This window comes from Sardina pilchardus, chromosome 1 (assembly GCF_963854185.1).
Source record: "Sardina pilchardus chromosome 1, fSarPil1.1, whole genome shotgun sequence".
NCBI lineage: Eukaryota > Metazoa > Chordata > Actinopteri > Clupeiformes > Clupeidae > Sardina > Sardina pilchardus.
In genome coordinates, this window is record NC_084994.1 from 29128138 (window position 1) to 29154729 (window position 26592).

Genomic DNA, 26592 nt, shown 5'->3' on the forward strand with positions numbered 1-26592 from the left:
AATTTGAAGTCTCCACAACAAATAACCATGACAATAATAACAATAAAACAAGGCATGTTTGTATTTTGTGTCATTTTCATGTAACTGAAATGCTATGTGGGATAGGTAGTAGGATCATGAAAATCTATGTGGAAATAGAAAAATATATGGACATGTAGTGTGCAAACTTCTAATATTGCATCGAAGCCCCGTTCACAGCCTTTCCATTCCGTTGAATGGAATGGAAAGGCTGTATTTTGCTTCCCGTATTCAAAAAGAAGCAGAAATTCCTAATACCTTGAAATTGAAAAGGATGCCAAATACACCGAATTATATACTTGAAATTATGTTTTAACCATTAATCTAAAATAGGCCTATCATTAGTTGGTGGCTTTTTTGCTATCCTTTTCAATATCAAGGTATTAGGAATTTCTGCTTCTTTTTGAATACGAGAAGTAAAATATAAACTTTCCATTCCATTCAAATAGCTACCATAGTTAATGCCTTGTAAAAGTAGCAAAATGCTACGGTTTTGCCAGAGGGGGGTGCCAAACTTCACTTTTTTTATTGTAAATGTTTATTCTGGTGTTACCAAAACACCTCTAACTACATGCATTTATTCTGTGAACGGGGCTTCGACGCAATATTAGAAGTTTACACACTACATGTCCATATACTTTTCTATTTCCACATAGATTTTCATGATCCTACTACCTACCCCACATAGCTTTTCAGCTGCATGAAAATGACACAAAAATACAAACATGCCTTATTTTATCCTTATTATTGTCAAATTCATTTGATTTGGAGACTTCACATTTTGGGACAACATTAACAAAGGATTATATTTCTATAGAAAAGACTCATTGATGGCAGGTGTGTCCCAATAAAAAAGTTTTGAGACCCTCAATATCACTTTTTTTGCATGTTTTTTCAGAAACTAGGGACTTCTGTACAACCAATGAGACTCTGGTACAAACATTTAATCATTGAATCTTACTGAGAACATGCTTGTCTTCCATTCTATAAAGTTTAGTCAGGCTAGGAATGATACTTTTTAAGATATGAGTACCTTAACATGGCCTCCAAGATAAGGTCATTTAGAGAGTGTAAAAAGGCAAGGGCAAAAAGACAATGAAAACAATAGAATTGAGCAAAAATATTTTACAGATTTTAGTTATGGAACCTAAACATTGTGTAGACAAACTTTGAAGAAAATCCGAGTCGGTGCTGCAACCATTTTCCTGGATTTTGTCTGATTTGACACGGAATGACCCAATAGTGCATTTTACAGCTCTGATACCATATAGTTTCCATAGAATTACTTCACTTTTAGTTACAGGCACATAATGTCTTCTTTTACCAGCTTACTACGACAATGACTTGGTTTGTCTCTTTCTTAGTAGGCTAATAACTAAGTAATTGGGTGGAAATAAGTGATAATGTATTTTACGGCCCTGATGCTGTGTATTTTCCTGGAAATTACCTCCTTTATTTGTCATGTAATTAAACAAAAACAATAAGTAAAGTTTCAAATAATTACCATTTTATTATACTTAAAATGAAAGCTGTTTGCATCGCTATTAAAAACTGCAGAGTTATTGCACCGGAAACTGCATGGAAATAACTTGTAATAAGTGGCTACAAAGGATTATTCATAAAATGATATCAAAATACCATAGAAATTACCACCTTAATTAATGCTGTTTGCATTGCTGTTACCTAGAAACAGCAGAGTAATTGCACTAGAAACTACATAAAAATTACTGGTAATAAGTGGTAACAAGTGGTAACAAGGGATTGTTACCATGAAATTACATAGAAATTACCCTACAATTTCCACCTTATTAGCGAGCTGTAATGTAAAGTGTTACCAACGTATCCCTAGTAATGGAAATCGTATGCTTGGTCATTGGTCCTTGGACACCTACTAATCTACACCCCTCAAGGATTAGTTGAATGCAAGATCAGTCTCGAATTCCTGTTCACTTCCCCTCTGGTAGTGGCCTCTGATGAAAGCGCTCTTGGGGTGTTAGCTGACATCACTCACATGTGATCTCCACTATTGGCATCCCAGGACCATGGCCAGCTACAGTACCAAGCTAAACTCGCTATTCTCTGCACTCAGTCTAACCAATCCAATAGGCGAACTAGTGAAATGATGCTTCTAATCTAATAAATTCGGGAGGAGACCATAGGGTTGATTTACAGCCATCACTCACCCCATTTCCGTTAGTAGAGGATAACACCCTCTTTACTGCCCTTTACGTCATGCTGGAGTTGTAAAGCCTCCCATCCCCCCCTGCTCCATTTCACTATTAACTCTAAACTCTGAATTATATCGCATCCATATAGGGGGTGTTAGCAGAAATCACTTGCATATGATTCTGCTATTGGCATCCCAGGACCATGGCCGGCTATCAAACCAAACTCTCTATTCTCTGCACTCAGTCTAAGCAATCCAATGGGTGAACTAGTGAAACAGCATCAGCCCCTTCACTAACAGACAAACGTCTCATGCTGGGCCTTATCCCCTCTGCAAATGCATCATGAGCTTCGTCATTGGGAGTTGAACACATGCAAATATGAATGTGCTTTTCCTTACAGCATGCAAGTGGTCTTTATTGCCCCCTGTGTTGTGGACATTATAATGTATCTAAATGATTTATGAATCAATTTATTTACCTACTAATTGTTCAAAGCTTGGTTCTCCTTCACCCATCAGTGGGTTACTGTGCAAGCTGTGCCTAATCATCTTCTGTAGCCTGGGCAGACATGGTTGCCCATCTTGTGTTATGAATTCTAAAGCTTTACAGCTTTACAAGTGCAAACTGTTCACAAGCCTTATACTGTAAGTGTGTGTAAGTCTGGGGGATTGCCTTTTACTTGCAGTACTTAAAGGGCCACATACCACATCATGTGGAAGGGAATCATCATATCCAGTCTCCACACAGAAAGCTCTCCAACACAGGACACAAATGGATGAACAGCTCCACTAGAAAGTCATCTAAGATGCAATACATCTCACCTCAACGTCTCTAGTTTACAGCTGGGATCATTCAGTCTGTCTGTGAGCTCTCTGACACCTGGGTCTCCTGGGTGGTTGTAGCTCAGATCCAGCTGTTTCAGGTAGGAGGGGTTTGATTTGAGGGCAGAGGACAAGAGAGAACAACCCTCATGTGTGATGAGACAAAGAGACAGTCTGAAACAAGAGATGCTCTCCTTTAATTATAAATGAAGGAACATGCCTTGAAGGTGTACAAGCCATTTGCATATTCAGTCAATTTGACTGACAACCCCTAAATGTCACCAAGAGCAGATCATTATCAACATTCAGAGATGTTAATGTTATGCACATGCACACTGGTGTTTCTTACTATATGGTGGGTAAGATACTATATTACATAACATTCCTATTACTGACCTCAGTGTCTCCAGCTTGCATTGTGGATCTCTTAGTCCTGCACAGAACAGCTCCACTCCTTCATCCTGCAGGTCATTGTCACTCATGTCCAGTTCTCTCAGATGGGAAGGTGCACTTTGCAGCACGGATGCCATCATTTCACAGCTTGCTTTAGAGAGGTGGCACAAATTGAGCCTGTTTCAAAGGAGAGTGGAAGGTCAGTCTTTGAAAACTAGACATTTTCAGGCCATCCTTCAGCACCATGAGGTCACTGTATCTCATGAGGATGGAAACACAGATGTGTGTAGCACTCACATTATGTACACAGCAGGGACATGGACTGGAGAAACACTACATTACACACTCTGCAGCCATGTAAACAACTTCTTGTTGTCTTGTAGTGTCATGTGGGCAGCAGGGGTGATTCATGTTCCTAAGGGTTAACTTAACTTAAGGCAAATAATTGTTCTCTTCCTGATTGATCAGATTAGACTACATGTATCAAATTGACTCTTGCACTCTCTTTTCCACTATTCTGAAATGCTTGCATCAAGGTCAAGGTTCCTTTATTAGGTCTCCCAAGGGACAAATGTGTTTTGGATAAGGGGTAAGCTGCCACAGTCAGAATACATATGACAGGACATAGCACATATGTTATACATAGAGTAAATAAAAATATAAAATACAAAAAGGGTGCACATTCACAGCCATCTGTCATGCCATAAATGATACTCACATAATGTTAAAAGGCCAATAAATAGCCCATAAATAGCACTCTCTACCACAGAGTCCCATTAAGCACAGTCCCAAAGTAGACACTCACTCTCTCTATGTGTGCACACAAACCTTAAAGTCTGCAGTTTACAGTGAGGGCTATATAATACAATATATAATACATTCATAGTCTTACCATTATTATAAACATTTTTAGCTTTGAAAAAAAAATAAGATAAACATACTCATTAACATTCTTTAACTGAAACTAACACATTATCATTCAAATAAGGAGGGAAACTATGACTAAAATAATAGTTTCTGCTTGTAAGAATAGAGTTGTGCTGGAAATTAGTTTTCAGCACATAGACATAGATAGACTGAGTCTGTTTTAACACTACTGCAGCTGATGATTTATTCTAAAGATTATAGACAGGCAGCCAACAGTGCCACAATATGTGTGCACATACACACCTTAAAGTCTGCAGTTTACAGTGAGGGCTACTGAGTCCTGTAGAGAGAAGCTGAACTCCAGACTCCTTCAAGTCATTGTGACTCAGGTCCAGTTCCTTTAGGGAGATGGAGGATTGCAAAGCAGAGGCTACAGCCTTACAGGATTCCTCTGTTAGCTTACAACCAGCAAGTCTGTATAGAGTGAGAGGGCAAGAGACAGACATCAGAAAACAGAATGGTGGCATGAATACATTCTTATTCTTTACTATCTCATTACTATAAACATTTTTTATTTTGAAAAAAAGACATTCTAATTAACATTCTGTACGTAACTGGCACATTATCATTCAAACAAGGAGGGAAATGATTAGAGGGCACAGACTAAAATAATAATTTCTGCTTGTAAGAATGGAGTTGTGCTTGAAATTAGTTTTCATCACATAATCCTCCTCCTGCAGCAATTACAGACACTGTAGCCTGACAGTTTCTTCTCTAAATGCTGTAGAGTGGACTGCTCAATTAATGAATTAATTAATGGCCGCCTGGCGCACAACCGACACACCCAGGCAAATGTCCGACACTCAATTAAAGGTCCCATAGGCAGGATAGCGAAGACGTTCATTCCCTCACCTCCTCCCCACAAGGGAGAGCAATAGAGTGCAGGGGAGGTAGGAGGGGAGGACACTATGAAATGTGTGTACATAAGCAGTGATTGACACTCTGTTAGATAGCCTACACCCCTGGCCCTATTTGGTACATCTGAAATGGAGGCGTTGGATGTCTTGCAAATCTCACCACAGACTGTAGGTGGGGCCAGAGGGCAAAGAAGGAAGATTTTGTTTTTTCTTTTTTTTTTAAATGACCTGCTTCATGTACTTCTCATCGAACATAGGGCCAGTTTCAGCAAATTTAGCTAAACTATGTTGTTCACAGTTAACACATACCATTACTTATAGTTGCATCTGGGATGTTTATGAGATGAGGTACAGTATGTCTACTTGCAGGCATTCCAAATCTGCGGTCAGATTTGATTATGTGCCAGGATTTATGAATAATCTTTCTGAATTTTAAGCCCATCATCTACTCTGTTTGATGTACCTGACAGAGACCTGAGTGTTCAAAATGTTGTACGATACCTCACATTGGGAGCAAATAAGACAGTGTGCAGATATATTACAGATATACATTATAAAGTATAAACACACATTAAAACAATATTCATGATCTGTGCACAGGAGCTCATTGTCAGTTCTAAAGGAATCAAACTTTTTTAGAATCTGCAAGGTTTAACATGGAGATGTAAGTTTTATCCTTTCCCTTTATTTACTGCTTTTACACTGTTATGAATGAAATATGACACAACTGTATACAGTATATTGCCACCTAATGAGCCTAAGAGAGCAACAAACTGACCAAAATCATTTCTGAAGAGTTTATGCTGAATTTCACCTGTTGGACCTTCCTTATACCTGTGTGGAACTGTAAATGTAGCGATTCACTGTGAGTGTGGGCTGTGCTGAATTTTGGTAGGGCAGTAGGTAGCTTGATCAGACCTAAGAGATCATTTTCAGTGTGGAGAGAACAAGATACCAGATAGAGATGTGCATGGTACTTGCATTTGTCAACTGACCTCAGTGTCTCCAGCTTGCATTGTGGATCTCTTAGTCCTGCAAAGAGCAGATTCACTCCTTCATCCTGCAGGTCAATGCCACTCATGTCCAGCTCTCTCAGATGGGAAGGTGTCCTCTGCAGCACTGATGCCATCATTTCACAGCTTGCTTTAGAGAGGTGACACTGATTCAGCCTGTTTAGCAAACACAGGTGATGTGTAAGAAAAATCTAAAGGTTTTGGTAGGGAAAATGATGTTTTTTTTGTTGATGCAGCGTTCAATCTTCATTCCAGTAAGAAAACAACAATGTGAAACAAACTCAAAATCTCTCCCCCTTTTCTGTGATGATTATCAATGGCCAGCCCCCATGCCCATAGATAGAACAATTGATGAAGTCTCACCTCAGTTTGCTTCCTGGCCCTGAATGAGGCCACCGCATTGATTTATATTTACATCTATTTAACAGATGCTTTTATCCAATGAGACGTAAATTCACATCTATTACAAGGGGCATTCTCCCCAGAGTGACTTGGGATTAAGGTCTCAACGATGGAATTGAACCCACAACTTTTCCATCTACTGTATGCTAGCCCAGAATGGACATTTTGGTACATATAGGTACATTACTCCTGGGTTTCCCCCATTTGTGTTTTTATTACAGTCTGTCAATCGAATGTACTGTTCTGTCTGGAGAACATAGAGTGGGAGCTAATGAATGCAATCCCATGCATCCTCACTTATGTAAAAACAACCAACCAAACAAAAACTAATAAACAAAAATATAAATCCAGATTGTGATTTAAGATATAGAGCACATACTGAATTGCTTCAATTTTGTGGTGAGGATCTTCCAGTGTAGCAGATAACAGCTTCTGTGCTGATTCTCCAGGATGATTGTTGCTCACATCCAGGTCTTTCACACAGGAAGGGTTTGACATCAGAGTGAGAGCCAGTAAAACATAACCTTCATCTGATAGTCCACACTTACTGAGCCTGAGAGAAAGATAGACACATAAAACCATATACACAGAGAGAGAGAGAGAGAGGGGGGAGAGAGACAGATAGACAGTGTGTGTGTGTGTGAGAGAGAGAGAGAGGGAGAGAGAGAGAGAGAGAGAGAGAGAGTGTGTGTGTGTGTGTGTGTGAGAGAGAGAGAGAGAGAGAATGAAAAGAAAAGAAAGACAATAGCAAAGTAACCACTCAAAGACTCAGGATTAAGACTGTAACTGAACACTGTATTAAATTGAGTCCCACATCCCCAGGTGTTGCTCATTAATATCACTTCTAGAATTTGATTTAGCACCATGTGTTTATAGCTAACGTGGGGATGTAAACAATATTCTTGCCTAGTATCAGTAATGCCCAATAAATGTCTTGCTGACTGCTATCAGCCTATAATGAATGGACTTTTTTCCCTGTTACTAAATGTTATCAACAATTACAATTAAGTAAATAAACAAATATCAGGATATGCCTTGCCTTAATGTACACCAACCTTAATATCTGCAGTTTACAGTGGGGACTAGACAGTCCCTTAGAGAGGAGCTGGACTCCAGAATCTCCCAGGTTATTGTGACTCAGGTCCAGTTCCATCAGGGAGTTTGATGACTGTAGAACCAAAGCCCAAATCTCACACGATTTATCTGTGAGTTTACAGCCAACAAATCTGCAATACATTTGACAGAATTATGACAGAACTCAACATCATAAGCAAGGTTACTATACATTTTGATTTGCCTAAAAGTGTTTGTGCAGCAAAAACCGTGAGGACAAAATTGTGAAACTGAAATATTGTCTCAGGTATAATCAATTGTAGTGTAAAGTACAATGTCTATAATCTACTGTAGTCTCAAGTACAATGAGGCCTAGCCATCTTGCATCCAATTGATTACAGTGTTTTGACCTAAAAATGATAACTGCTTTACTTGGATCTAATCCAATGACTCAAAAAAAAGGAATCCACAGCGATCGGCAGATACCGAGAAAGGGTCACGGCATGTTCAGCATACAAGGCTGCTAACGAGTTACTCAATTCACCAGCTCCAGGCTCCAATCAGGTAGCAACCAGGGGCGAGGGCCCATCTACATAAACTAAGTGCAATAAAAGGCACTATGACTCAAAACCAATGTTGTTCACAGTTAACACATACTGCAGCGGATTTATTCCAAAGATTGACAAGCAGGCAGCAAACAGTGCTACAATATGTGTGTACATACTGAAACAATTCGCCCCTTTATCCGAGAGAACTAACTGCCATGATGCATATAAGATTACAGAAGGATCTAATAAGCAACATTAAGAAATCAGACTAGCTAAATGTAGGCCTCAGTTTAACTTCAACTGGCAAAAAGCCTGGCCATCCTCTTCTAAACGATGAAGAGTTTATGCTGAATTTCACCTGTTGGGCCTTCCTTATACACCTGTGTGGAACTGTAGTGATTCACTGTGAATGTGGGCTGTGCTGAACTTGGTAGGGCAGTAGGTAGCTTGATCAGACCTAACTGAGAGATCATTTTCAGTGTGGAGAGGACAAGATACCAGATAAAGATGTGCATGGTACTTGCATTACATTTGTCAACTGACCTCAGTGTCTCCAGCTTGCACTGCGGTTTTCTTAATCCTGCACAGAGCAGCTTCACTCCTTCATCCTGCAGGTCATTGTCACTCATGTCCAGTTCTCTCAGATGGGAAGGTGTTCCTTGCAGCACTGATGCCATGGTTTGACAGTTTGTTTGGGAGAGCTTGCAGTGATTCAGCCTGTTTAGACATTTTAAAGCATTTTAGGGATCCCAACACTGCTTGTCCCTCACCTGAGGTCTCAGTATTGAAAGACCTAAAACAAGCTATGGTAATTCAATAGCAAAATGATATTTCAGATGACAGAGTTTCAACGACTTATTACTCTAGATCATATTCAAATAAAATTTGCATTACTCATCATGATATGTTTTTTTTATTATTATTTTTTAACTAAATACACCTGTCCCTTACTTTTGAGTCCTTGCAGTACCTGTTTACAAAGCAAAACAAATCTAGTTTCTAAGGCAACAGCAATTAGCAAGTGAGCACATGGTGAACAAATTCTTCCACTAACTAAGGGGCTTCCTTCCAAGTCCAGCTTGTAGCCTGGCAAAAAAAAGCCTGTCGGGGTGCTAAAATGTCCTGGTTTACACCTACCACTATTAAAGTGTGGTCTTATTATTGCCCAATCATTAAGAAGACTATAGCCTAAAGCATCAAGTGTGTGTGTGTGTGTGTGCATGCTTGTCAGTCAATCATAACAGTCTGCATAATCTTTGCAGCCATCATTACACAAGCCTAGTTGCACCTCACTATAAGTCGCAGGACCAGCCAAACAATGAAAAAAAGTGTGACTTCTTGTTTGGAATTAAGCTAATGTCGCCAAAAGGTTGTCTATTGTCTATTGTTTTTATTTTTTTGTCTATTATGTAGAACCAAGCAAGACAGCATTTTTCTGTACTAAGGGGTTAATATACAAAATTAGTCTGCTAAATACATTTGTATTCATACCCACCAAACTTTTCTTGACACTTTCACTACAGGAAGCATTCGACGGAACCCTTCCTGTGATCTCAGGTATTTCTTCAGATCAAACTCCTCCAGGTCTTCAGTTGACATCAGCAGTACATAAGCCAGAGCTGAACACTGGGCTGGAGTCAGTTTCTTCTCCTCATCTGCTGACTTTATGTACCTAAGTAACAAACACAATGTTGTCCTATTTCTGAGATTTCAACAAGCCTCTCATCAAAACAATTCAAAGTAACATTATTTTGCAGTGTTTCTTTCTATTGAAATTAAAATCAGAAGAACAGTGCATGAGAAGAAATTGTTATAGCTGCGAATAGAATAACTGGATATTAATTTCCCTAAGACATAAATTTCACACTTTGATGCATTTTGATGATTGTAGTACAACATACTATGGAACTGACTAATTCACAAGGAGCCATTTCATGACATTAAAGGAACATGAACTGCCCCCTTTGTAAATGTTCAACCTACTGGTAGTGGGTACCCATTTAGTACCAAGGGGGTGCTCGGTTTATCTTTAAAAAAAAAAAAAAAAAAAAAAACACTATCTAAAGGGTCATGTCCCGAATCGCAACAACAGCGTTACAATGTTATAGCAGGTGTTCTGGGTTCAGAGACACAACTCTGTTTATAAGTCAGTTGGTTAACATTAAAATGAGGATGGATCCATTCATGTAGCCTACAGTAAAATGACTGCATTGTGTTGCTTCAATAACTGTCTTTAACTGTCAATATCCAGCCAGGGTCATAGCTAATTTGGCTTACATTTCCATTATTTGGTTTATTCCATATGGTTCAGGGTCATTCCATGTCAAATCAACAGATTTTAGTAAAATGCCCTGCCCATCCCGGATTTTAATTCCCGGCACACTGTTTCACTCAGAGGTGGCTTAAATCCAGATGAATGCAAATGAAGGTGATCTCACCTTCGCTGTAATTAGTGGCTAATTAAATGATGGAGGGGTAATAAACATTGACCTGCATGAGGTTTACAATCATCAATCTGACTTCACATCAGTGTCAGAACATATGACAGTCAGTCATTTTTTTTAGCATTTTCAAAGTGATAGCAAAATGTATTATGGCAATATAAATTAATATAATTGAGTTATATTAATTTGATTGGATTCATTTTATGTACACAATCATTCCCTTTCCCAGGCTTTCCTTTCCTTTCACAATCAGTCCTATCACCACAACAGTTAGATGTATGTAAACAATAAGCTTTTTTTTAATCAAAGCTAGAACACTAGCATTGAAACTTGCAAAATGAACTTATTTGCTATTTAGTTACCTGTTGATTTCCTCAACCAGTGTGTTGTCCCCAAGCTCATTTAAACAGTGGAAGAGGTTGATGATCCGTTCTGATGAGATGTCTTCCCTGATCTTCTCTTTGATGTGTTGAACTGTTTTGCTGATGCTCTCCTCTCTGATGTATAAACGTGGCAGAATCAAATCTAGTGGGGACCGGATTTTAGGCTCCAACATTGGAGCCAGTCCAAGAAGGAAGCGCACAAAGAGATCCAAATGTCCATTTGGGCTTTGCAGTGCTTCATCCACAGCAGATGTGTAGAGGTGAACCCGTGAGTGTTTGGACAGCCAGCTGGTCTTCTTCAATGTATTCACTAAGGGGCGATTGGTCCAGTGAGTTGAATTTTTCTTAAGAACATAAAGAGCTGCCAAGAATTCCTGTACGCTTAAGTGCACAAAGCTGAATAGCTCCTCTCCAGTTGAAGCACTCGCCACGTTGAAGATCTGTGTACAAAGGCCAGCCCTCAATGTTCCAGATGTAACATCAATACCACACTCTGTCAAGTCTTTCTCATAGAAGATCAGCGTGCCTTTCTCCAGATGTTTGAATGCCAGTTTCCCAAGCTTAACAAGCAACTGGCCTTTTTCTTCTGCACTCATCTTGCCCTTGTATTTTTCATTCATTGTTTTGATCTGAGATACACTATACAGTGTGTACATTTCCGTCAGCGTTTTGGCCCCTTTTCCTTTGCTCTCATTCCTCAGTATTTCATCCTGTACGCTCGCTATGATACTGCAGAATACTGGAATGTGACACATGATGTGCAGGCTTCTGTTCTTTTTGATATGATCAGTGATACTGTTGGCCTTTGCTGCATCCTTAATGTTCTTCTTAAAGAAGTCGATTATTTGTGTGTTATTAAATCCTCGCACCTCTGTCACCAAGTTGAAGAGATCATCAGGGATCAGACTGGCTGCTGCTGGTCTGGTTGTGACCCAGATGAGTGCAGAGGGCAGTAGCATACTTTTAATGAGACTAGATATGAGGATGTCCACAGAAGATTCTTTGTCAGCCTCAGAGGTCCACTCTTCAAAGTTCAGCTGGAGTCTGCTTTCATCCAAACCATCAAAGATCAAGAGAACTTTGCTTTCACTGAATTCTGTGATTGTTTTCATATCTTTGAGATCAGGGTAGAATAACAAAAGAAGACCTAAAAGATTGAAGTATTTTCCTTTCTTCAAGTTTAGCTCTCGAAATAAAAAAACGAAAACAAAGTCTATGTCTTGATTTGATTTGTCATCAGCCCAGTCCATGACAAACTTCTGCACTGAAACAGTTTTTCCCACACCAGCAATTCCCAAAGTCAAAACTTTGCTGCAAGATTTGGCTTTGAATATGTCTGCCATCTTGACTTGTTCATCTTCAGAGCTTGGTCTAGCCCCAATTTGTGTCATGTCAATTGCTGCCACTTCATGTTCACAACTGACTCCTCCAGTGCGGCCCGTTACGATGTAAAGATCAGTGTACATGTCTTGTACATTGTACTTTTTATCATGTTGGTTTACAGTAGAAAACCTGATTTTTAGATGATTCTGCAGCTTCTGTTTCAGTGAAGATTTTGTAACTGTCTTTGCAGCATCTTTGTGAAGACCACAAAAATAAAATGTATACCTTATATGGTTATTACTACATGTATAATCATCACCATCATCAGTGTAGCATTCTACTTTTGCCTTTCCTTTGCCTTTCTTGGGTGAATGTAGTTTTAGCTAAACTTGTGATGTACACCTATCATTTTAATCATGTAGCATCCTTTAACATATTCATATGTGCTATTAAAGATAACTGATCAATCTCCAAGTCTAACATACCTAAAGCTCAAAAATCCAATGTTTACATGAACAAACTGTTGTAATATGTATGCACACACACACACACAGGCACGCACACACACACACACACACACACACACACACACACACACACACACACACACACACACACACACACACAGGCACACACATATTGTTAATATATGGTACTTGACCCAGAGGTCAAACACCTGACATACAGGTCCTTACCTCCTCCTTGCTTTGGCTCAGGCACTGCTGGGGTTGGTGCTGAAGGCTGAAGATCTTCCACCAGAAGAGGGTCATGAGACTTCAGAGCCTCATAAAACCTCTCTTGGGCCACGGCTCCTTTCTTCTCCAGCATGGTGATGAGAACATGGTTCTGCACTTGGGGGGTTGGTTTGCTCTGCACCTGTTCCCTCTCTAGAGGAGAGAGAACACTGCAACGCTCCAGGTCGATCAAAAGAGGTGCAAGGACACCAAGACGCATCTCTAGCTCCCCCTTGTGTTTCCTGAAGAACTTTTGACCTGATTAAAAAAAAATGGTATAAAAAGTAGTGATGTGATTTGTTTAGTCTCCAAATAACTGGTAAGACTACTCTGTAAAAGATCACAGACTTTGGGGATAGGGATAAAAACATACCTTGATCTTCTGATACCAAACTGGCCATGGCTGTGGTAGTTTGGGGCTGTGAACATCATTTCATGAAGAGATAAGATAAAACAGCTCTGAACTGAGATGATGATCATGATGCAAAGTTCAACACATGTGTCTAATCTAGTGTTCTGTACTTTGAATGCTGGCCCAGAGAATCTTCCCTCTTGAATGTCAATAAACAAGTCAAGTGTATAGGTCACTGAGCAGAGTGAACACACATAAGGCAGCAGGCCCAGAAAACATCATGGGACGCAGCTGTCGCTGAAAACATGCATATGTCTTTTTCTTTCTCTAAGCCTTAAATGATGTAATTGTTATGTAGCTGTTGTTACAATAATGTAATGTGAATATTATTAATAATTTCATGTGAGATTGGTGTAAAAAGGCTGCAGTAATACTGACCCCTACTGGTTGAACTGTTGACCTGCATTTAATCTAAGTTTGTGGTCATGTGATCAGCCTAGCTGCCAGAGCCGTAAGAGAGAGTTGTGACACGTATTTTGGTTGTTTGTGTAGAGTTCTGAGAGTGTGGGGCACACTTTCAGAAAATGTGTAAATTGTGTAAAAATATCATACATCACACTCTCCCACCTATAGCAATCACACAGATACATCACACTCCCACCTATAGCAATCACACAGATACATCACACACACTCACACCTACAGCAATCACACAGATACTGTACATCACACACTCCCGTCAGTTCACTGAGGAACAACCCCATAGACTCAGAACGCCAAAGCTTCTGGACCTATGAGTAAAAAGAGAAACACACACACACATGAAAATGATAACCATCATTCTAAAAATAGCAACTTAGTGCTGGTCATGACAAATGATCTGTATGTTGAGACCAGACATATGAAAAGAGGTCATAGGTACAAGGGGCTTTATTTCACGCATGCATGCATTACATCTGTGTTCAGGGGAGGCTTCTGATGCTCGCTGGTAAATCAGTGTCAAATCAACACACAAGTGTACGGGTATTAAGGTGATATAATATTGCTCTATCTACAGTATATACATCTAGCCAATGTGTGGAAAAACTTTTTTTAATCTTCAATAAATAAAAAAAAACAACTCCTTGTTGATTGCAACTAACAAGTTCATATAATTTAATAAGAAATATTTGCCACATTTGTCAAGTTCCTCACAGGTCTTAATTGCAAATATGAACGCCAATTAAGCACAGCATATGTTAAAGTCACACGCACACGCACACACGCACACACACACACACACACAAATTCTGTCCTGCTATGATCTGATCTGATCTGTCTGTGCTCAACACTTGACACGTCTTCACACGTTTGGTGGATCACCCCCTCCCTTCCTCTACATGCTCCCTCTGAGAATCACTGTTTACAGAATTCCACCCATTCCACAATGTCTTGCCTACGGGAAGGCACGTGTAATACCCTCCTCCGCATCAATGTTATTCCTGAACATTCCATAGTTATTGTTATCAATGATTAACTGAATTACTTTATCGTTTAATTACCATTCTCCCATATATTTATTGTTTATTTTCATTAGGTTTGCTTGTATTGATGTTTTTTGTTGTTTATATTGCTATTAACGCTATCTACCATAGTCTGACCAGCTGTTTGAATTTGATCACTGCTAAATTAGTTATTATTGCAGGCCTATTGTTTTTTTTGTGTATGTTGCTTTGGACAGTACATGTACAGTAACCGTAACCAAAACATCCAAAAGATAAATATGTGATCATAGCTACAGTATATGGTGTCATTTGGTGTGTCACTCAATATCATCTCCATTAGATATTTTCCGTTCCTTGTTAGGGAAGTGAGGTTTGTGGAGGTGTTTCATGACCAGCCATTCTCCCAGGCAGGTAAGCTGTGATCCACACATCCCTTATGGCACAGCGAATATGTAACATTCTGCCACTGCCACACCCCAGGTGTGTGTGTGTGTGTGTGTGTGTGTGTGTGTGTGTGTGTGTGTGTGTGTGTGTGTGTGTTTGTGTGTGTGTGTGTGTGTGTGTGTGTGTGTGTGTGTGTGTAATGGCTGGTAATGGCAGTAGCGCACTTGGACTGCAATGTCTACTATAAATACATATATCCACTGAGAACACACATACACACACTGGCTCTATCACTCACACATATAGCAATACATATCTCTCTCTCTCACACACACACACACACACACACACACACACACACACTAATGCAAGAGGGAGGATACAACACAGATAAGGCAATAGAAGGAACACACACACACACACACACACACACACACACACACACACACACACACACAGTACAAATGCCTTTAACACTTACCTGTGTAAAAATGCACAACTGAGGAGCCTTCAAGAAGTCAAGTGTCTCTTTCCTCTTCTTTGGTTTGCACTATCTCTCTCTCTCTCACTCTCACTCTCTCATTCTCTCTATCAATCTATTAGTTTCACTCTCACACCTCTTTTATTCACACTTTCTTGTTTCTCTCTCTCTCCCTTGAGGAGCTGGTCATCAGTGAATCAGATCAGAGTTGTAGATCAGAGGAATGTAGTTGTGTGCGGTGAGGGGGCAGAGCCCTGCGTGTCGGGACAGATTCTCAGGAGCTGAGAGGACACAGAGATACAGGTGTGTGTGTGATTATGAGGGAAAGCATGGATGATAGGATAGGAACTGCTTGAGTGTGTGTGTGTGTGTGTGTGTGTGTGGTTGTGAGTGTAAGTTGCATGTATGCTTTGCGTATGTGTGTACACTATACATGAGAAAGATGTTCAGATATGAAAGAATGCATGTTCATGTCACCGATCTTATGACTGAAACACTAAACATTGCTTCGCTTCTACATCGGGTTACTGTATAAGCCTTGTAACAAGTGTGAATGGCTGGTAAACTTGCATTAGGCTGTGTAATGACACACTCTGCAAGTCCCTAAACAACCACTAGAGCAGGGGTCTCAAACTCGCGGCCCGCGGGCCAATTGCGGCCCGCGAGATGATATTTTGCGGCCCCCGGCCTGAAGTCGAAGCTTAATGTTAGTGCGGCCCGCGCATGCATCTGGGCATTTTATATTTTGTAACAATCGTGGGCTGGGCTCTATGGCTGCGCTACCATAGCTCAGGCTCGTGACAACAACACGAATTCAATCGTTTACTTGCAACATGTTCCAGCCCGCAACTTTCTGTCAAAATAATAATGCCTAAGTCGCCCCTTGAGGGTATTTTTTTATGCGATAAACGACACGGGTTAAAACAGACAGGAGTACGGTGTACATTTTAGGACATCCTCAGACTCAGGTGTCAGACTCAGAAAAACATCCGTCATCCTCAGACAAAACTGCCTCAGCGTCAGAAAAACCTCTGTCATCTTCAGGCAAAACTGTGTCAGCGTCAGAAAAAACCTTGTCATCCTCAGACTCAGGTGTCAGACTCAGGAAAACTACCGTCATCTTCAGACAAAACTGCCTCAGCGTCAGAAAAACATTGTCATCCTCAGACAAAACTGTGTCAGCGTCAGAAAAACCTCTCTCATCCTCAGACAAAATTGCGTCAGAAAAACCTCTGTCAGAAAAACCTCTCTCATCCTCAGACAAAACTTTCTCAGCGTCAAAAAAACCTCTGTCATCCTCAGACAACCGTGTCAGAAAAACCTCTCTCATCCTCAGACAAAACTTTCTCAGCGTCGGAAAAAACTTTGTCATTCTCAGACAAAACCGTGTCAGAAAAACCTCTCTCATCGTCAGACAAAACTTTCTCAGCGTCGGAAAAAACTTTGTCATCCTCAGACAAAACCGTGTCAGGAAAACCTCTCTCATCCTCAGACAGAACTTTCTCAGCGTCAGAAAAAACTCTCTCATCCTCAGACAAAACTGACAAAACATACAAACATAATTGAGATTACAGTATTTCTGTCTAAAATCATGCATGATAGGCCTACCAAAGAATCATTCCATAGGGCACGGAATGAATAATTTAATTAGTCTGTGAACCGAGCTAACTAGCTAGCGGACGCTAGCTTAAAAAGCAATGGAAGTGAATGGCAGTAACCATGACAATATAGCTATGCGCTGCTAGGTCACTAACAGTTGAAAGACTCCGCTTAAACTATACCGTTGCAAGTTCACTTGAGTATAAACTACCCACTTTACCTAATGTCACTAATGTTATTCAGGTAGTTGTCATTTCAAAGAATGACACAGCTCCGTTTAAAATGTTACCTTAGCTAGGCGGCTAGCTAGCTAGCCAGCAACCAGACAGTAACCAACAGCAGCATGGTCTGATATTAAGTTATTTTCTTAACAAATCCATACACTAAAAAATACACTATTAGGCTTGAAATGATCGGGAAAACTTACAGATTATGACAAAATATTCCAAAATACCGTCAACAAATCCAGAAAGCCATAATGACCAATTTATTGATAACATTCCACAAGTATCCCATTGATATTAATGCAGCGAGGGCGTACTCCCATTGAGGGGCTAGCTGTCTGGTTGCTGGCTAGCTAGCTAGCCGCCTAGCTAGGTAACATTTTAAACGGAGCTGTGTCATCTCTTTGAAATGACAACTACCTGAATAAGATTAGTGACATTAGTTAAAGTGGGTAGTTTATACTCAAGTGAACTTGCAACGGTATACAGTTTAAGTGGAGTCTTTCAACTGTTAGTGACCTGGCAGCGCATAGCTATTTGTCATGGTTACTGCCATTCACTTCCATTGTTTTTTAAGCTAGCGTCCGCTAGCTAGTTAGCTCGGTTCACAGACTAATTAAATTATTCATTCCGTGCCCACGGAATGATTCATTATTATCATGCATGATTTTAGACAGAAATGCTGTAATCACAATTATGTTTGTATGTTTTGTCAGTTTGTCTGAGGTTGACAGAGTTTTTTCTGACGCTGAGAAAGTTTTGTCTGACGATGAGAGAGGTTTTTCTGACACGGTTTTGTCTGAGAATGACAAAGTTTTTTCCGACGCTGAGAAAGTTTTGTCTGACGATGAGAGAGGTTTTTCTGACACGGTTTTGTCTGAGGATGACAAAGTTTTTTCCGACGCTGAGAAAGTTTTGTCTGACGATGAGAGAGGTTTTTCTGACAAGGTTTTGTCTGAGAATGACAAAGTTTTTTCCGACGCTGAGAAAGTTTTGTCTGAGGATGAGAGAGGTTTTTCTGACGCTGAGGCAGTTTTATCTGAGGATGACAGAGGTTTTTCTGAGTCTGACACCTGAGTCTGAGGATGTCCTAAAATGAACACCGTACTGGAGGTACGGTGACAAGTCTCATTTGTAGCCTAGACTCCACCTGCTAGACATCAAGTGTTTCGGTTCAAGCAACGTTTTCACGAACTAGCCCCCTCATTAAACTACACAGGAGACGTGCGGTTTGTAATGACGCGAAAGCGATGCATGCAGGACATCATTTTGCACAAACTGAAGCAGAAATACATCAAATGTTGAAACAAAAAATCACGTTTCATGAGATCTTGGGTCTGTTATTCACATATCTGATTCTGGAGTATGTCTGCCTTTTGGAGATTATGATCGATCGTAATTGACAGTGATCTGGGTGCGTCTGTGAAGGTGCGTCTTTTGAGTGAACGACAGTGTTTTCTAGCGGCTACCATGCTTCGACCCTCTGCCCAACATAATGGAGGTGCCAGTGGTAATTGAGATGATAGTGTCCTGGACCCCGTACAGACAGCTGAAAAACTACAAAGTCACTTGACAGGCACTGATTTGACCAGGCTACTTCATTGTGTACAAAAGCGTTGTGTTAGTAGCCTAGTAGGCGTAGTTTACTGTTGTTACATTTTACTGTTTTGCTGTTAATTTCTTATGTAGGGGAAAGGACAAAAAAAGTAAAGTAAAACTGCTCAAATATGTTCAACATTCAGTATTTACTGAGAGGTGCATAATTCGAGGTAGTTGTCATCCAGACATCATGCTGATTAGATAGGTAGGCTATACAGTATTTACACCTTCGTAAACCACAGACTTGGGGGGGGGGGGCAACCTATGCGGCCCCCCGACCAGTTGATGTTGGTTACAGTGGCCCCCAGCTCATTTGAGTTTGAGACCCCTGCACTAGAGGGACAGATATATCCTCCTTTACAGTTTTTTCTGAATGCTTATGCGCTAATCATGATACTTGTAGCACAATTTCTTAAACTATTAATACATATAGCGAGTTTGCAAAACTAAAAGCACAAACACTGCTTTGCACTCATTTTGCAATTTTTTGTAACACACACGTTGCAAAACTGTAGGTGCAATTCATGTAGTTCCGCCATGCTCCACCAGAGGCGTTTCGCTGAGCTCCACACAAGGGTCTGGACTCGAGGGCATAGCAAACTTAGCCTGACACGCCCTCCCAGTGACGTAACGCCTTCAGGCTGTTTCTGTCGCTGGTCTGGTCAACTGCTAATCGGGAAGGATTTCTGAGTTCCCGAAATCTGCGGAACTGCCCCCTTTGGTCGAGAACCAATCAACTTTGAGCAGCTCCAACGGCTCTGGGTAGAGGCGTGTTCAAGGCAGCGGAAAGAGTGTTGTTATTGGTTTAAACTCGGCAAACCGCTTTCTGACATCGACCAGTAGCAAATCGAGGCACTTAAAGGAGGCGGGTCAACCAGCGCTTGGAGAAACCGTGTTAGCACAGGCTGTTGGTCAGACTAAAGTCTCGCAGAGCCTTTGAAAGTCGATGGTAATCAGGCTATAGCAAACTATTTCTCGGGAGCAAAACATAATGAACCAATCAGGATCGCCGGAGGGGATTTCATAGATGTGACGTAGCGCCGAAGTGACTGTCTGATTCAAACAACAATGGCGACGCGCACCAAGGAGTCTTGTGCTGACATTGACTCTGCTATTTCAACCGTTTTGTCGAATCTATCGAGTGTTCATTCTTTAAAAGATGAACAGTTAATGGTTTTGAAGGCATTTATTGGTGGCAAGGATGTTTTCACTCTTCTTCCGACCGGGTTTGGCAAGAGCTTGAAGTAGCCTAGCGCGTCATTCAAGGTAACGGACAAGTGGTTTATCCAATCACATACAAGGATTTTTTTTACAAGGCCCCGCCTTCTGAAATATACATCTCCTATCGTTCAGTCACAGATCCTTGTGTGAAGCTCAGCGAACTAAAAGGATCTGGCGAAAGTCAGGTTAGCAGTTCACTGCACAGCACTCCTTTACTTTAAACACAAAAGCTGTTTTACATTCAATTCACACTCCTAGCAAACCACACGTATAGCTATTATTTATAATATTACACCAACTGTCTGGCAGACTGTCACATCATGAAAACTGTTTTAGATAATTAGTTCACTTTGCAATCAGCCTAAGCAGTGTAAATGCGGCACAGGTAAGATGTCTGTGTGGAGTACAATGGAGGGAGCAGGAAGAGTGACAATTAGAGGAGATCTAGGAAGAGGACAAGGAGGTGAAGAAGCGAGAGTGAGAGGACGACAAGGACAAGGAGGAGCAAGAGGAGGAAGAGGAGGGGTAAGAAGAGTAAGAAATAGAATTACTGATGACATCAGGGCTGCTATAGTGGACCATGCAATCAACCATGGAATGACCCTGTGGGAATTTAAAAGCTGATCAACGGGTTCAGCCTGACTTGAGCCGAAATGTTCGTTTCCATAGTGCTGCTTTGGTCCGCAACTGGTTTACAGATCACCCACTCTTCATTGTACTCAACCTCCCCTCATACTCTCCATTCTTGAATCCAATCGAAGAGTTCTTCTCTGCCTGGTGCTGGAAGGTCTATGACTGTCATCCCCATCAATGCATCATCAATGACAGAACTATGACAAAGGTGTGCATAGAGAAAGCAAAAGCCAGATGACGCAAAAGCAAAAGCCAGCAGTGTGTAGTTGGCACATTGTGTGCTTAGTATGGCTTGTGTTTACTGATACGAATACACCATTTTTACAAAGGTGTGAAGAGTTAATCAAGCTGTGCTCACTTTGGCAAGAGAACTTGGTGAAAGATGTTCTTATTTGTGTGTAGAGTTTTGCAAAAATAGCCAATAGTTACAAAAAATGTGCTTAAGCAATCAGAAAAAACTGTAAAAGACACTCTTTTGGCAATAAAGTGGTGCTGCATTCCTGTTATTCAGGTCACAGTTGCCACCTTGTAAAGCATTCATATCTGACTACAGTAAATGACCATCCACTTCAGACCTCCTCATATCCTGACCCACAATCATCTTTACAGACTTTAAAATGCCATCTCCATCAAACATGTCTGTTATTGTAAAGTCTCCAAAGTGTTCATATCCTGTTGGTTCCAACTGTAGGCCTACATGTAACCAATAGGGTAAAAACAATTGCTGCACTCTGAATGCTCTGATAAAATTGTTACAGAATCTTAACTGGAGAAAGAGAATCATCATACTGGTTATGTTCTTTACAAAGACGCATTCTAAATTGTGTTTCTATTTATTTCTATTTATTTTGTGCATTTCTTAGTACACATAAAAAATACAACAGATGCCAATCTTGCCAAATACATTCAATCAAACAACTTTGCCTGCCTGTTGGTACCAGTGACTGAACATATAAAGGCATAGGCCTACAATCTTACAGGGGTGGACAGTAAATACATTTACTTGATTACTGTACTCATGATACTAATTACTGTACTTATGATGATTTTAAGTATATGTACTTTACTTTGAGTATTAATTCTTTTGGACACCTGTGACTTTTACTCCACTACATTTGATATATGAGCATTTAGTGATCTTGACTTGTAAACACATTTGAAGTGATTCAGTAATGCAATAGACCACTGTGCTAATGATGGTGACAGCAAAATCTTCATCAGAACATCCTCCATGTAGATGAGAGAACCAAGACAAACCTGTTAGCAACTGAGATTTGAGAAGCGGTTTGGTGTTAACCAGACTATCCTCCATGATCATTGTGAAGTTGGAATGAAATGAGACAATCTCCTGACATTCATCACATATATAAATATTTAGCCTACGTCATTAAATTATGAAGAATCTGGTTTTTGAAAATGTTTTAAAATATTGTAAAATTCTGACTTAGCAACTTTCACTTGTATTGTAGTAATATTAGTGAAGGTCTATCTCTATTTCACTTCAGTAAAAGAGTTGTGTACTTGCTTTGTAGTAATATTAGTGAAGGTGCATCTCTATTTCACTTCAGTAAAGGAGTTGTTCTTGTATTGTAGTAATATTAGTGAAGGTGCATCTCTATTTCACTTCAGTAAAGGAGTTGTGTACTTGTATTGTAGTAATATTAGTGAAGGTGTATCTCTATTTCACTTCAGTAAAGGAGTTGTGTTCTTGTATTGTAGTAATATTAGTGAAGGTGCATCTCTATTTCACTTCAGTAAAGGAGTTGTGTACCTGCATTGTAGTAATATTAGTGAAGGTGTATCTCTATTTCACTTCAGTAAAGGAGTTGTGTACTTGTATTGTAGTAATATTAGTGAAGGTGTATCTCTATTTCACTTCAGTAAAGGAGTTGTGTACTTGTATTGTAGGCTAGTAATATTAGTGAAGGTGCATCTCTATTTCACTTCAGTAAAGGAGTTGTGTACTTGTATTGTAGTAATATTAGTGAAGGTGTGTCTCTATTTCACTTCAGTAAAGGAGTTGTGTACTTGTATTGGAGTAATGTTAGTGAAGGTGTATCTCTATAGGTGTATCTCTATTTCACTTCAGTAAAGGAGTTGTGTACTTGTATTGTAGTAATATTAGTGAAGGTGCATCTCTATTTCACTTCATTAAAGGAGTTGTGTACTTGTATTGTAGTAATATTAGTGAAGGTGTGTCTCTATTTCACTTCAGTAAAGGAGTTGTGTTCTTGTATTGGAGTAATGTTAGTGAAGGTGTATCTCTATAGGTGTATCTCTATTTCACTTCAGTAAAGGAGTTGTGTACTTGTATTGGAGTAATATTAGTGAAGGTGTATCTCTATTTCATTTCAGTAAAGGAGTTGTGTACTTGTGTTGTAGTGATATTAGTGAAGATGTATCTCTATTTCACTTCAGTAAAGGAGTTGTGTACTTGGTCCAGCTCTGCATTGTGACATGGAGCTCAGAGTGAGGTCTGGGGCAGCAGGGGCGCTGGACAACTTGGGAGGGTGTGGCGAGCCGAGCGATCAGCTGGGCAGAGTTCTGGAAGCTGCCACAGGCTCGGCTCAGTTTCCTCATCAGGGTAACACACAACACCCTCCCGAGCCCTCAACACCTCCACCAATGGCTTGGAGCAGAGCAACCCTGTGACCTCTGCGGGCCCATCAATGCCTCACTCACTCCAGCATGTTCTGTGGGGCTGCAGAACAGCACTGACAGGGTCGGCTCAGATGGACACACCACCAAGTGCTCAGGAATAGGGATGTTAACCGGTGACTGTTTGACCGATGGTTGACCGTATCCACGTTAGCCGATCAAAGTTGTCGCTAGTCGGTTAAAAAAAAAAAAAAAAAACGATCTCTAAATTAGGCTAATAGACAGTGGACTAAACGCTACTACAGCTAGCCATCTCATTCCAAGGTCTTTTTTGCGTGAAGTTAACAAATTATCCCTCACACTCAATTTGTAATAACTCGCCTGCTTGTAGGCTACTTAATAAACCAATAAAAACATTCGCACGCATGCCTTGGCCGGTGCGTCTTTTGCAATCTGGAGGTGCCCGTTTTATCCATTGGTTTTTATCGTGTTGCAGCAACTTTCCGCATAAGATGGGCTTAGATTTGGAAACACATTACATCTACATTTCAAAAAGGGTCAGGAAGGGTCAGCAATGGTAACAGATAAGGTAATGATGATCATCTTTCTTTATTATTGTTAGTAGGCCTACTTCCTCAAACTATAGCGGCGTCTCCTCGGAGCTGTCATTTTCTTAAGTGAGCCGCGGCAATTTCAGTTTCAAATGAGCTTCTAACGCTAGACAAACGCCTTTATTTGCAACGCGATCACCTTGTAGGCCTACCCAAACCATTTCGAAACGAAGGAGCCATTTGTCCTCCACTTATTTACAAGCTCCTTGGTTTGCGGGACTCATGTTTCGCGCTCTAGGGAAATTTAAAAACAGTGACGTGAGTGAAAGTGCGGCGCCGCCGCCGGGGCTGTGTGTGTGAGCGGGGGACAGAGAGATGCGACAGAGTTGCAAAACTGCGTGGCTGTTATTTCAAATAGCGTAGAATATTTTAAACGAATCGGTTAACCAGTTTCAACCGGCTAATGAGGCTCGTGGTCGGTCAAGAAAATTAGTAGTTTTCGCCATCCCTACTCAGGAAGCTGGCAGAGGTGCTGGAGAAAAGTGGGCAGGAGGCAAACAACCAGAGTCCATCAGAGAGCCCACGCAGGATCCACTTCCTCAGGCAGGGTCCTGCACGGCTACATCATTCATGTGTGCATTTGAAATGGCTTCTGTTCCATCTCCCCCTAAAATGGCCTCTGCTGCATCTCTACGCAGGCATCCATGTTCATGTAGTATTGCGTGTAGAAGCTCATCATGAGCTCCTCCTCCTCACACATGAAATGAGAAAACACTCCACATTATTCACACTTCTCAGTTCCTCATGGATGCATTCATTACAGCTTTTCACAATCGCTAAACACTAAACTCTAATGACTGGAATCATTATGAAACATACATTGAAGCATACAATGAAGCGTACATTGCTGTTGAAATTCTCTATTTTATCTGGAACAAAACATCCAGGCTGAATCCCTTAGCAGTAAGCCGATGGCGATGGTGGCGAGGAGAAGCCTCTGTTTGAGCCCTCTTGTGCCCTAGACCGCTCATCTCCTTCTCCACTGTTTCTCTGCTAACACACTAAACTCCTCTCTCTGAACCACATTCTCAGTTGCCTGAACACATTGTGTTGAACGGATCCCACGTTCAGGTTGGCGTGCCTGTGTGAATGAGTACAGGAAGTAGTCCAAGCTGCTGTTGGAGGAGCATGGCGCCACAACACACTGCTCCTGTTTGCAGGACTCTGCATCAGTGCCAAAGAGTTGGGTGGACGTCCTACTGCCTGGAGCGCTCCGGCAAAGTGTTTCCTGGTGCAACACAGTGGACGAGGAGGCTTGGGGAGGGATGAGGTTTGAGGACGCTGCTCCATCTTCCCCTGCCCTTGGCCCAGAGGTGGCAAGGGGCGACGCCACAGCTTTCTTCACGCGGCGCCTGAGTCGGGCTGTGGATGCGTCTTCATCAGATTCCACTTGCCCCTCCGTAGCTCCGCTCTTGCCTTGAGCTGAGAGGCCAGCGGGAGTGTGTTGACCAGCCGCTCTGCTCTCTTGGGCAGGTGCTGAGGGCAGTGGAGGCAGGTGTGCGCCTACCTGCTGAAAGCTCAGATGGACACAGAGACCAGAGAAACATGAAGGACACAGCACACACCAGCCTCATCCACATCTGTGTTCTCCAGCTGATTGGATTCATGAATGTTATTATATTGGCATCACTCTCATGGAATAGATACAGCTGATATAAAGGTTGCTAAAGTCATTAGATACCACTCAGTGAGAGGCAATACAATATATGCCCATGGGAATTACAGTAGGACTGTTAAATTAGAGATCTGGACAGACACACGATAGCCCTATTTAATGTCACTTCTTCATGAAGCTTATTAGTGTTTAGCTCATGGACTGGTGCAGCTGCCTACTCTGCAGCTGAGCCCTCATCCTCAGCTCTGGACACACACATACACACACACACACAGACAGACAGGCAGACACACACACACACACACACACACACACACACATGATAGCCCTGTTTAATGTAACTTCTTCATGAACCTTATATGTGTTTAGCTCATGGACTTGGTTTTAAGAGGATCCACTGTACCATGCAGTATCTCTCAGGAGGAACACTCTCCTCTTCCATACTTTAAATATGGTCCCCCTGGAAACCTTTCTGTTGTCCTCTCTGCAGCTTGCAGTTTGTTCCCCTATTTGTGCTGTGAATATTTGCAGCCCACGTGTTGTGACATCTATGAAGGTGTTTTCACAATGTGCAGGTGTTTTCTGATATTATGCGGTGTTTGCATGTGTTGTGACCAGGGGTGGAAATAAAAATGTGAAAATGTGAAAATCTATCAGCCATTAGCAGATTTCTGGTCAAATTAACCAGCCACTCAATGTTAAAATAT

General features: G+C 41.0%; 1 protein-coding gene across 1 annotated transcript in view; it reads right to left on the minus strand.

Moving 5' to 3' along the window:
• Positions 1–788: 788 nt before the first annotated feature.
• LOC134087480 (NACHT, LRR and PYD domains-containing protein 12-like) overlaps positions 789–26592 on the minus strand; it is a 100038-nt gene continuing 74234 nt past the window's right edge. Inside the window, exons 19-23 of the mRNA XM_062540997.1 lie at positions 8744–8917; positions 6180–6353; positions 4571–4741; positions 3404–3577; positions 789–3181 (exon numbers count right to left, since the gene is read on the minus strand). Coding sequence (XP_062396981.1) covers positions 3004–3181; positions 3404–3577; positions 4571–4741; positions 6180–6353; positions 8744–8917 — 871 coding nt within the window. The 3' untranslated portion in view covers positions 789–3003. The remainder of the gene's footprint in view (positions 3182–3403; positions 3578–4570; positions 4742–6179; positions 6354–8743; positions 8918–26592) is intronic.